Source organism: Monodelphis domestica, chromosome 4, assembly GCF_027887165.1.
Source record: "Monodelphis domestica isolate mMonDom1 chromosome 4, mMonDom1.pri, whole genome shotgun sequence".
Classification (NCBI taxonomy): domain Eukaryota; kingdom Metazoa; phylum Chordata; class Mammalia; order Didelphimorphia; family Didelphidae; genus Monodelphis; species Monodelphis domestica.
The window spans coordinates 180,571,695-180,584,942 of record NC_077230.1 but is presented as its reverse complement, the minus strand read 5'-3'; the positions used below and the strand labels follow the sequence as shown (position 1 = coordinate 180,584,942).

The 13,248-nt window shown below is 39.4% G+C and overlaps 1 protein-coding gene across 1 annotated transcript in view; it reads right to left on the bottom strand.

Annotated features, from left to right (window-relative positions):
• The window catches only part of MYO3B (myosin IIIB), a 700,839-nt gene extending 688,394 nt beyond the window's left edge, over nt 1-12,445 (bottom strand). Inside the window, exon 1 of the mRNA XM_056793985.1 lies at nt 12,202-12,445. Coding sequence (XP_056649963.1) covers nt 12,202-12,227 — 26 coding nt within the window. The 5' untranslated portion in view covers nt 12,228-12,445. The remainder of the gene's footprint in view (nt 1-12,201) is intronic.
• Between the last annotated feature and the right edge of the window lie 803 nt (nt 12,446-13,248).

Below are 13,248 nucleotides of genomic sequence, written 5' to 3'. Positions count from 1 at the left end.
GTTGCCCTCTTGTATTATTTTCTCCCATCTCCCTTGACTACCATATATATGATTACAGTTTCCTCCTCAAGGACAGCTAGGTGATACAGTAGATAGAGTACCAGGCCTGGATTTGGGAAAAATTCTTCTTCCTGCATTCAAATCTAGCCTCACACCTAGTAGCCGAGAGACCCTAAGCAAGTTGGCTTAAACCTATTTGCCTCAGTTTCCTCATCTTTAAAATGATCTGGAGAAAGAAATGGCAGACCAATCCAAAATCTTTGCCAAAAAAACCCCAAATGGGGACAACAAGAGTCAGATAAGACTGAACAAGTTCTCTTCTCCCATGACTTTAATAGGAGGATGTTAAGGGTAAATGTTAGGGTTGAGATTGATTATAATTTTAGTGGTCACCAGGAATTTAATTCTAAATCCCAATGAAATACTCAAGTCAGGATAAAATTTTATGGTGGTTTATTTTTAATAGAAAGAAGAAATTAAGAATGAGGGAGAAAGAGGGAAAAGGGAATTAGATCTACTCCAGCCTAGTCTGAGCCAGAGGGAGTTCAGAGACCTCTCAGCCAAGGGGCCTTCCCAGAAGATTAATTCTAGCTCAGCTTCCAGCCACAAGGCCTCCTCCAAGATGAAGGGCCTCCTTGGAGGCTGGTGCCTTCAGAAGGGTCAATGGAAAGGGAAGCAGGCTGAGGTCCCACGCTCCAGTCTTTCAAGTCAAGAACCATCGCAAAAGCAGCAAAAGTCCTTCTCACAGGAAGTGGTGCAAAATATAAAGGCAGTTCTTTACATCACTTCCTGCATCTCATGTGTACTAATGGTGGCTTAAATTTGGCTTAGGACAGTCCAGGGGGGTCAGTCAATTGTTTCTGATTTGTCACTTGCTAGCACACACAGGTCATAGACCATCCTCCCCCACAGTTAATCCTTAAGTGGGGGTGTATACATTCTTGGTTGCTAAAATTCTAAAGACTAAGCAGGGTGGAGTCAATCTAAAATTCACAAGGATAGTGCAGAAGTAAACTTGAAGACAGAAGGCACAGGGCCAGTTGCCTTAGAAGCTCTCTGAGGATTTTTTTTTTTTTAACAACAGCTATGATCTATGGACATATTTAAGCCAGAGAAAACAATCAACATTGATGCTTCTAGATCCTCTGACTCAAATACTAGCTTCTTACTTCCACTATTGGTACAGAAATAGTTGTTCTCCCTATACAAATCAGGTGCTTCTAGCCCAATGGATTTATTCTCCATCCCTTGAATAATTTTCATATTTGTACTTCTCGTAATTCATCTTTACTCATTCTCATCCCTCTGCCTGGAATGCCCATTATTTCCAACTGTTGAAATCATCTTGCAAGAGCCAGTTAAGTGTCTATTCTACAATGGGAGGAGAGAAACAGAAGAAAAACATTTACTTGATCACATGGCTCGATGAGGATATGAATGGGGATATAGACTCTAAATGATCACCCTGTTGTAATTATCAATAATATGGAAAAAGGTCTTAATCAATGACAGCAGGAAAATCCAGTGGAATTGCGTGTCGGCTATGTGGGAGGAGAGGAGGGAAAACATATGAATCATGTAACCATGGAAAAATATTCTAAATTAATTAATTAAAATGTTTCAATCCCCCAAAAAAGTATCTATTCTGCTTAGTTCTCTGGTACCTTGGTTTGGACCTCCTATTTATCATACATACCTTATCTTGTAGCTATTTGTGTCCACACTTGATTCTATCCACTATACAGTACACTCCTTGAAGAGAATGACAGGCTTCTTCGACTGGCATTGTCCAGACATATAGCAAATTGCCTTTTATGTAGGTCACTCCATGCATGTTTGTCAAATGAATGACCCAAACACAGAATTGGGGTAATCTCAGGAAAGGTTTTGTGAAGAACGTCCAGATTAAAGTCTAAGAGATCCAGAATCAGACTCACCCAAAAGTACATTCAGAATGCACTTGGCTCCAAGTGGTTACAAATAGTTGCATTATCTCATATCACGTTATTTATATTAGATTAATACACACGTGCGCACACACACACACACACACACACATATATGTGTCACTAGTTCTATAACAATCTTTAACAGGGTGAAATACTGATGGGAATATTCAGAAGGGAGGTAGGATAACACTGGCATTTATATGGCACTTTCTGGTTAAAGAGTCTCAAAAGAGCTCCAGGAAGTAGATGCACATTTTTGTCACCATTTCACACATACGAAAGCTAGGTGGCACAGTGGATCAGGTCTGGAGTCATGAGAACTTGGGTTCACATGTGACCTCTGACACTTCCCACTGTGTGTCCCTAGGCGTGTCACTTAACCCACATTGCTCAGGCCTTGCTCTTTCATCTTAGACTCCTTACTAAGACAGAAAGTAACAGTTTTAAAAAAAATAAAAGAAAAGCCTACAAAAATCAAGTGACTTTACCAAAGATGCCTAGTGGAGGCTAAATTTTAAAAAATGGATTTTCTAATGCCAAGTCCAAGGGTGTTTCTCCCTACATGTTGATGCCTCTCTAAGATCCAAAGAGAGATGGGCTTATAAGGGACCTTCGAGCTCCTCTAGTCTGCCCCCTTTCCTGTTTGTGGATTAAAAATAACAATTACTAGACTGCACAAGGCTGGGAGGTGGGAGGTATCACAGTCAGCCTTGTCAATGGAATCACAAAGCTCAATCAAGGAATTCTTCTTTTCACTGACTCAATTGCCCAACCCAGATAAACACAGCTGAACTGCAGCTGTGTGATTACAAGAGGGGGGAGGGGACCAGAAAAGCAATGGAAGATATAGTGCTTAAAGCAAAGCTTGGTTTAGGAAAAAAAAACAAGTCATAGAAAAAATCAGAGGAAATCATTGTTTTCATGGATTGCTGAAAAAGCCATTTATCATCATTTCTGACTTTGGGAAAGGGCTTTGTAGGTAAAAAAAAAAATCTCCTTTTAGTCCTAAAAATGCATTCATTCTTCCACAAAATGAATTATGTCTGAGAAATATTTATGAAAATCCTTGCTCTACCTCAGGAAATGGTATTTAGACACCATTGTGTTTTGTTTTATTTTGGTTTTAATTACCAAGGTACATAGTCAAAATAAGAAAACTATATATATGTGTGTGTGTGTGTATACACATATATATGTAACCACAGATCAACACTGGTCCAAAAAGAATGGGGATGCACCCTCCCACTTAGGGTACCCAAACTATGGGCTTATGCAGACCAGGTTCAGGTTGGAGAGAGGGAGGTTGAGAGATAAGAGAAAGATAAGGCATCTTTTTCTATCACTTCCAGGTCCTTATGCCCCAACCAAGAGCCCCAGAGAAAATCACTTAAAGGCTTTGATTCCATCTATGTCTATGGTCTCCCCAAAAGAGAGTAGAAAGATACTCAATGTACACTGTAGACCAGGTACATAACATATTTGTTTCCTCCATATGAAAGAATTATTTAAAAAATGAAGGACTCACCAATACACACTGACAAAGACTTAATATATAACTCCTATTATACTCTCCCAGGAGTTTGATATATAAAAAATAAAACATTTTGTAGGAGAAATGACTAGCTTCTTCAGTTTCACCTCAGCTGTACTCAGTCCAAACAAGTCCTGAAAGGCCCATATCTTCTGGCAAGCCTGGCCATGCCATGGGCTCATCCTCCCATATAATGATCATCTCCAAGAAAGGCAGAGTTGTAAAAAAACAACAACTCCCATTGCCTATCAACTCTGACTGAGTAACCCAGAGTTTCTGACCTCTTGAACTCACTAGGTTGTCTCCATAGTTGGAGATGTCCATCTCAGGAACCCTGTCCAATCTCCTATGCTCAAGGAAAGAAGTCAAAGTAGAAAAGGTAGCCAGTATCTTGAGATCTGTTTTCAGGTTTACTTAGTCAGCACATATGATGTGAGCGGTCACCATGGTAGCTGGAAGGGTCACATCCTTCTCCCCTAATTCCCATTTCCAGAAAGTCTAAGAGTGAATTCCAATATACACATTCAGGAAAGGAGAAAGAAAAAAAGGAAAGATATCAAGACCAAAATAATTAAGTGGCAAAGAACTGAAACTAAAGGGATGTCCATCATTTGGGGAAATCACTGAACAAGTTAAGATACATGATTTGTAATGTAATGTTGTGCCATAAGAAATGACAAACAAGATATTAAAAAAACCCTAGAAAAACTCATATGAGTGATTTAATGTATGTTAGTCAACTGTGAATGACTTGACTATTATCAATAATGCAAAATCTAGGAGAATTTGAAGGGACTCATGATGTAAAAGGCCATCCATGGTCATTGAAGGAACTGATGGAGTCTGAATGCAAATTGAATCACGCTAGTCGTCACTCTATTTTCTCCAGTGCAAGCATTATGTTTTCTTTCACAATATGACGAACATGGAAATATGTATTGTATGATAATACATGTACAACCTATATCATATTACCTACTATCTTGGGGAGGGAGGGGGAGAAAAAGGAGAGAGAGAACACATCACAAAATTTCAGGAAATTATTGTTAAAAATTGTATTGATGTGTAATCTGGAAAAAAATAAATAATTTTTTAAAAAGATAACAGCAACGGAACTTGTTTCTCATATCAAAATCTACAAATGAGATGTTCTTCTAATTCAGTGGTCAATTATTTCTGAGGCAACCCCTTCCCCATACTGCCAGCCTGAGGACCAAGGGATTGCTGCGTCATTTCCAAATCTTCGGAGCTCAGCATATATATATATATATATATATATATATATATATATATATAACCTAAATTGGCCAGGGGAGCTTAGTTCATATATGGATGTGCACTACCTAACTTCAGTACATCAACTATGGTACATTTGGCATATCTGTCCGTTTCCTAATTGTGGAAAGTCCTCTGGAGACTAAAGGAGCCTTAATCATTGTCCCTTCGAAGTCCTTCCCCTAAAAGACGCTTAATACCAAAGGATCTCAACAAAGCATATGTGGGACAGTTCTTTATGACTTCCTAAATGCAATGTAGGGTCTCAAGCTTATCGTTGCTCATAGACAATTCAAAAACAAACAGTATTTTGTGATAGTCCAGATCTACCAAAGCTGGTAGGCCTTTAGGTTTCATTCACTCTCTAAAATTGTTATAGAAATAAAAGACATTTTATAAAATGTATCTTAAGTTACTGCTCTCCTTGTACCTATAAAAGTCTATCCCAATCCAACAGTTAATTGGGAAAGTTTTTGATTGAAGTAAATAAACAACAAAATTGAAAATTGAAAAAGAAATAACTTTCTTTCTCTGAATAAAATTAGTTTTCCTGTAACATGTGGAACACTCCTAAGATTGATTTAAGTACCTAAAGCCAATTGGATTATTGCCCCTGTACCTTCAGGTGAGAAACCAAACTATCCTGAGTGAAAATAGGTCTCTGCCACAGAGAAATCCACGAATTCTCCCCCCAAAAGATCCCCCGTCAATATATAGTGAAATCCACATGAATGTCTGGACAAAATCTCTTCTGTTGTCCCTACAACCCCTGAGGCCCATTCAAGAGAGATCTAAACTCATCTGGCAGCAGAACAAGCAAGCAAACCAGCTAAATTGAGCCTCAGACATGTGCAGGACTCCCAAGAAAGGATTAAGCTTTCCAAGTTGTTTGGGAATCAGCCCCTCAGTTCCCAGATGAGCCCCTGCTGGCCAGGAGACAGGGGGCATCCTCTCCTATAGAAGGTACCCAGGATCTGGGTTCATGAGACATGGAGGTCAGTCCCAGGGGAGACTGGCCTCTAAAAGAAGAAATCAGGATTCTTTTTTTTCTGACTATTTCTTCACCCTCTCAGTGGAAATGCCGAATGCATGGTTCTAAGAGAAATGTTCAGAAGAGAAGAGGACCAGACCACGAATGGAAATTGTCCCACTCTTTAAAATCTACTGAGTGAGTAGCTCTTTCTGGCTGAGTGGTCAATAGTCTTCAGAGCTGCCCCTTCCCCCTGCAGCCCCCCAGAACCCAAAGGATTGCTGTCTCAGCAGCCCAAAGAACTTTGTAGCTGCATGTGTCCTCAGAAGTGGCCAAGGGAGCTCAGTTCTAAGCAGGGTCCATCACAAAAATAGTATCCAAGAGGCAAAAGGATTTTAGAGTAGGTTGTGTATGATAAATGAGGATTATATTTGGGCAGGAAGATCCTTTCATACTTAGATGAACTCTTAATTCTAAGAAATTCCAAAGTGCTTCACAGGCATTTCATTAATCAGTCAAGTAATAAGGACAAAGAGAAGGTCCTTGTTCCAGAAAACAGTGGGGATACAAGGTTATTCAACTTCTTTGTAGAAACCTATGCATGTCTCCTGCATTGGACCCCGAGATCCTTCGTGAAACCTTTTCTGAGACTCTCCCTGCTCTAATATATGTCCTTGGCTTAGCTGTATGATGTTATTTTTCTGCCAAGCAAGTTCTCCCATGAGAACATTAGGATTCCTAGTATATAAAGATCTTTATCCTTAACAGATGTAGCTGAAGTGACAGGGCCATCACCCCATCATGAGTTGAGATACTGATCTGAAAGATACCTCTTCAGTCTCACTCAGGGTTTGTCTACATATACAAACCAGGCAAATCAATCCTTTTTCTCAATACACAACACATATCCACCATTGGAATAAAATTATGATAGACAATAACTGGCCATTTAGAAAGCATTTAAAGGTTTGCAAATCATTTATATATACTATCTCACTGAAAATGTATGTCTCTAAATACTTACCTCAATGAAAGAAAGAGCAAATCAATAAATTGGGCATGCAACTAAAAAAACCCAAAAATTAGAAAACCAACAAATTTCAAATCCCAATTAAAAATCAAAATAGAAATCCTGAAAATCAAATGAAAAATTAAAAAAATTAAAAGTTAAAAAAGCATAGAATTAATGAATAAAACTAGCTTTTTTTAAATAAACCATACAATTCAATTAGCTAATTCAATTTTTTAGAAAATGAAAACCAAATGACCAGCATTAAATGAAAAAGAGAACTCATAACTGATAAAGAAGAAACAAAAATAATTATTAGTAGCTATTTCACCTAGCCCTATGCCAACATCCTAACAATAGTTAGGTGTTATTATCCTCATTTTATGCAGGAAGCACCTATGTTTGAAAGAAGCTAAGTGACTCGCTCAAAGTAACACAGCTACTAAGTGTTCGAGATGGAATCTGAACCCATGTCTTCTTAGCTCCAAGCCTAGCACACTGTTCACTAGGTCCTGCTGGATCTCTAAGCCAGGAGAGTCTCCTATTTGTTCTCTAAACTCTCGATTCATATTCATTCTTACTTCCATGTTGTTCATATTATTCTTTCCACCTGGGAAAGTTCTTCCTACTTTGCTTTGCTTCATCCACATTGTACTCATGCTTCAAAGCTCAGGTTTGGACGGGCTATGTGACATCTCCTCATGTTTAATCCCACACCTGATTTAAGTAAGTCTCAGATAGACAACCCCTGATTTAAGTAAGTCTCAGATAGACAGAGGCTACTTAGGAAGAGTTGCTTATTATTCTTTGCTTATAAATGGCCACTCAGGAATGACTGCCCCAGCAAATAGCGACAGACACCTTCCTCCTCCCTCCTAGCTACCACTGCTTCTGATTTCTCTCATCCCCTCCTTCCCTTCCTCTTTGATTCCACAGAACTATTTCAGGATAACCTATTTCCCTAGAACACCTCCAACCTTGATTGTTACACCTCATCCCAATACCAGTCCCAGAGAGAGTCCATAGTCTAGGAGAGTTCAGAACTGGTGGCATTAAGGGAGAAAGAAAGTGAAGGTGGGAGGAGGTTACACCATCATCATCTCTCCTCCCATCTTCTGTTTGGGTCCTGGACAAGAAGGCAGTCCTGGGTCTTGTCCTGTCTCTTCACAGTCTCTCCTACTCAGAGGCTTCATCTCTTACTGGTGTCATGCTGGGTAAAATGTCCCAGAGAATCACTCATTTCCTCTGAAATATACTTGGTCTTTGTGTTTCCAAAATCATACCATGAACAACTACCTTTGTTTGCACCTTTGTGTTTCTCTGCAATGTCCAAATGGAAAAAAAGAGAAGGAGTAGTCAGAGGAAAGACTTGTTGGGTTTTTTTTAATCCCCTTTGCCATCACTACTGGCAGTCAAAATAAATAAATAAATAAATAAATAAATAAGCCTTATATCAGCATTTCCTAAACTGTTCTATGTAAAGTAAATAGGATCTATAAGAAAATGGCTATGCCAGCATATTATCCCCCGGGAATGTGGTACCAGATGTGTAGTCAGGAGACCTGCGTTTGAATTCTAGCTCTAATACTAACTAGCCACATGATCATGGACAAGTCACTTGATCTCTCTGAGACTAGAATTTCATAATTTATAAAATGACAATAATAAAGTTCTACTTGTCTCACAGAATTATAAACCTTACGGTGTAGGTTTATTTATTACTTATGGTGTAAGTAATAAAACGTTGCATAAAACTGTATAAAAAGTACTGATTATAACAATTTTAATATAGTCCTGATTTACTCTTTATTGATAAAAAAATTTCCTTACATAAAGGATTTATGGTTTCTTAAGCAACACCAGCATGATGACTCCCTATCATAGGATTACAGATTATGAGAGCTGAAAGGGACATCAGCAGCCATCAAGTCCAAACAGTAAACAAAAGGAATCCACTCTCTAACATGCCTCTTATGTAGAATGACAAGTGGTCATCTGGCCTCTCTGAAGACTTTCAGTGAATGGGGAGCCTTCCTCATTGTCTCCAAAGACATTCTCCTTTTAGAGAGTTCATCAGAAATTATTGGAGAGTTTTTCCTGATATCAAATTTAGTTTGCCTGTTTGTAACATCCAGCTGCTAGTTCTGTCCTCTAGGGCCATCCTAAATAGGTCTAATCCCTTCTCTGCCTGACAGTCCTTTATAACCCAATGGATGGAGCACGAAAGGCTGGAAATCAGGAAGACTTTTTTCTAAATTCAAATCCAACACCAGACACTAACTAGCTGTGTGACTCTGGGCAAGTCACTTAAGGCTGTTAGTCTCCATTTTCTCACCTATAAAATGAGCTGGAGAAGGAAATGGTAAACCACTCAAATATCTGCCAAGAAAATCCCAAATGGCGTCACAAATAGTCAGACTCAACTGAACAACAATATTCCCCCTGAGTGTTCTCCAGGATGAACATCCCCAGTCCTTTAATTGTTCCTCTTATGACATGGCCTCAAAGCCTTTCACCGTCTTGGTTGCTTTCCTCTTGATGCTTTCCAGCTCATCAATATCCTTGCATTTTATCCAATGTCTTTCTTAAACATGTCATCCATTACTACACATCAAAATGTGATTTAATTTGGGAAAAGTACATTGGGTCCATTGCCTCCTTTTTCTCAAAAACTATGGTTCTCAGGGCAGCTTGATGACTCGGTGGATTGAGAGTCAGACCCAGAACCCTGGGTTCCAATCTGACCTCACATTTTCTAGCTGTGTGACCTTGTGCAAGTCACTTAACCCCCAATGCCTAGCCCTTACCGCTCTTCGGCTTTGGGACCAATACACAGTATTGATTCTAAGACATAAGGCAAGGGTTTAAAAAATAAAAAGAAACTATCCCTCTCAATATATTAACTCTTAGGGAGGCTCATATTCTAATGAGGTGAACAAAACATAAAAGGAGATTTCAGCTAGAAAGACCCAGTGTCCTTGGGGTATAAGGGCAAAGCTTTACATGGCATGTATGTGATATCAAACTTGGTTATTGCTTTGGTTAATTTTGTTGTTCTGGGGTTGGGTTGGGGGAACTTTTCTTCTTTTGAAAGTTCTTCATTTTAAAGAATAGCAGCAGGAGAGGTAGAGAGAGATTGGGAAATGTAGAAGCTCTTCAGAAAATTAGACCTATCCAAAAGTAGAATGGGACACTTTGTGAGGTGGGATCATGGGATGAAGAGCTGGAAAGGACCTTAGAAACTGACTGATTCAATCCTTTCATTTCATAGATGAGAAACCTGAAGCCTGGATATGTTGTCATCCATTCAAGGAGGTATAGACACTAAAAAGAAGAGACTAAAAAGAAGGATTTAAACCCAACTCATCTGCCTTCAAATCCAGTTCTTTTTACTAGTCAATTCATCAACACACATTTAAGTAACTAGGGTGTATCAGTTTTTGTACTAGGTACTGAGGATATAGTTACAAATTTGAGTCAGTCTCTTCACTCACAGAGCATACTTTCTCCTGAGAGAACACAAAATGTTAATAGAGAAGCAAATTCAGGATCAGTAAATACACATTTAATACAAAGTGATGGAGGAAGGGGGAGTAATGAGGGAAGAAACCAACAACTAGGGAAATTGGGAAAGACTTCTTTCCTAAGAAGATGAACTGAGATCTTGAAGTAGTGATTGGATTATCAATTCTTCAAGATGTTGAAGAAGAAATCCTTGGTCAAGAAAATTGTACTAATTGACCTAAAAGAGCCATTGTTGCCCTGAGAATTTGAATTTTTTAAAAATTCATATAAAATTGCTCTATAGCAAAAATGAATAATATGGAAATAGGTTTCAAGTGACAACATTTGTACAACCCAGTGGAATTGCGTGTCGGCTCTGGGAGTAGGAAGAGAAGAGAGGAGGGAAAGAAAATAAATCATGTAAACATGGAAAAATATTCTAAAAAATAAATAAATAAATTTTTTAAAAAGTCATATTCATATAAAAAGCTGTGGCTTAGGAAAACACTAAATAAATTGGGCAGCTAGGTGATACCTAGAGTGCCGGCCCTGGAGTCAGGAAGATTCATTCCTGAATTCAAATCTGGCCTCAGACATTACTATCTGTGTGACCCAGGGCAAGTGACTTAACCATGTTTGCTTCATTTTCCTCACCTGTAAAATGAGCTGGAGAAGGCAATGACAAACCTCTCCAGTATCTTTGCCAAGAAAACCCCAAATGGAGTCACGTTTCAGGCACAACACAGCACCAACAAAAATAACTAGTAGCTCACTGTTTGGGTTTTTGTTTGTTGTTTTTTTAAATCCCAATACAATGTTCTATTTTTATTTTTATTTAAGCTTATTTATTTGTTTGTTACATTAAAATACTCAGTTAACTCCTTCCTCTCTGCCCATCAGAGAAGCCATCATTCGACAAAAAGATATATGTATCTCTAAAACTACATCTTACTTATTTCTATTTATCAGTTCTTTCTCTGGAGGTGGACATATACAAGTCATTCTTATTTCTTTCTTCTTAAGCTTTGGGGATGAAATCCAATCAATTTTTTCCAAAGATTTGATGAGTTTCACGACTTCCTAGCCTGCTGTTCTCCTGACTAGCCCACCCCTGCTCCAAGATCAGGATGGTCATCACAGGGAAATTCTCCTCCTCATATACAAACACTGGGAAAGGAAAAAACAGCCCCTCTGTGCTATTACAGACACAGATGACTACACAAGTGGACCACCACTCTGATTTAATTCCACATGATGCAAAATATTGCTCTGAATAATTTTCATGCCTTAAACATATACAAACATTAAAAAGCAACTATACATATTGATTTAATCCAAAAATCATTGAACGTGAGCCATTATCAAAGCCACAGATTTCATAAAGAGCCTCTAGTTCATATCCCCCCTGCCCCCAGAATCATGCAAACGGATCAGTCTATGAAAGCTATTTAAGGAAATCATCACGTTCTGACTTCCTCATTAATGCTACCCATTGGTGCTGGAAAATTTATCTTGGCTTTAGCTGCTTACAATTCCTCCAAGTGAAGTACATTAAAACAATTGCAAATTGCTGATGACTAATACCCTTCAATTTGGCCTCAAGCTGGGAAACGCTGCACAGAAATAAAGTGGTTCATAATCCCACGAGTCCGTTCTATTATAAACTGCAGGTGGCAAATCAAGTGACTGTGAACTATGCTCTGGGGGTGTGAAAAAATCAATAGCCAAGAAGGGGATTTCTGCCTCTCCTTTAACAGCAATTTAACAGCCCAGACAAAATGTAGGCAGCAGTGTGAGGATGGCGGGATCTGAGGCCGGGGACAGAACGGTGACCCCAGAGACTGGAGGGACTGGCGCCACCCTCCCTCCACCTCGCAGCCCCCGTGGCTTCGTTTGCCCTTTGAAAAAGCAATTTGAAGAAGGCACCCACAGAAAGCAAGGGGGGAAATAGCTGCAAACTTACATCAGTGACCTATTTTCTGAATCCATCTTATCTGAGATTGAATTTGTCCTTCCTCCGAGAAACCGCGGAATACTTCAGAGCCCAGAAAGTGGGTCTTCTAGGGTTATGCAGCCCAGGACAGGAAACATATTGTCACCCAGGACCTTTGGGCCCGACAACGTGCCAGGTGGTTGTTACTGTAAGGTGCTTGTTATGGAAAGGGCAGATAAATGGGCTCCAGCCTTGGCAGCCTCTCTTCAATATTAGCAGAGATTAATGTGATGCTAATTGGTACTGAACCTGATCTATTTAGTGTCTCCTATGAGCAACAGAGTCAAAACTACTTAGCTGCTCAAGCAGGCCACACGACCAGCTGGGTCATATCTCTCCGGGAAAAGGGGGAAAGCGTTCAAAGGGCTACTGTGTGCCAAAGACGGTGCTGGGTGCTGAGGGGATGAATACAAAAGGGAGATAGATAGTCCCTCCCTTCGAGAAGCTGCCTTCCTAACCCGACTGGAGGGGGAAAGGGAAAGAAACAGACAAAGAGGAGAATGATGGCCAAGAAAGTGAGTTTTCATCTGGAGAGTCAGAGGGACGGTGAGAGAAATGTATTGATTGCCTTACCTTCCCTGGAAGTAATGATAGCCTTTATAGTCTGTCTACAGAGCAAAAGGCAAAAAGTGATGAGTTTAGGAGAGAGTAGTAGCAAGATGGGTGGATGCATTGCGATGTGAAGCCAGCTAGATATGGTGGGGTTGGTGAGTTTCTATTCCCTCACTTACCACTCAGTTCAGCTCAGTTGAACTTACATATCTTTCATGGTGTTTCTATCCCTACGGCTCATCATTTTACATACCATAGTCAAAACCAATAATTATTCAGAATCCCAAGGAGTTTGACTTTATTAAATTTTAGGTTTGGAATAGATATTTGAGGAGGTGAAGAGAGAGAGCAAGAGGCACCTCACACTGGATTCCAGAAGGAAAAATCATTTCTTGAATAATATCTATCAACTTTCTGAGTATCTATGTTCTGAATACCACACCAGGAGGAAGGAAGAGCAGTCGA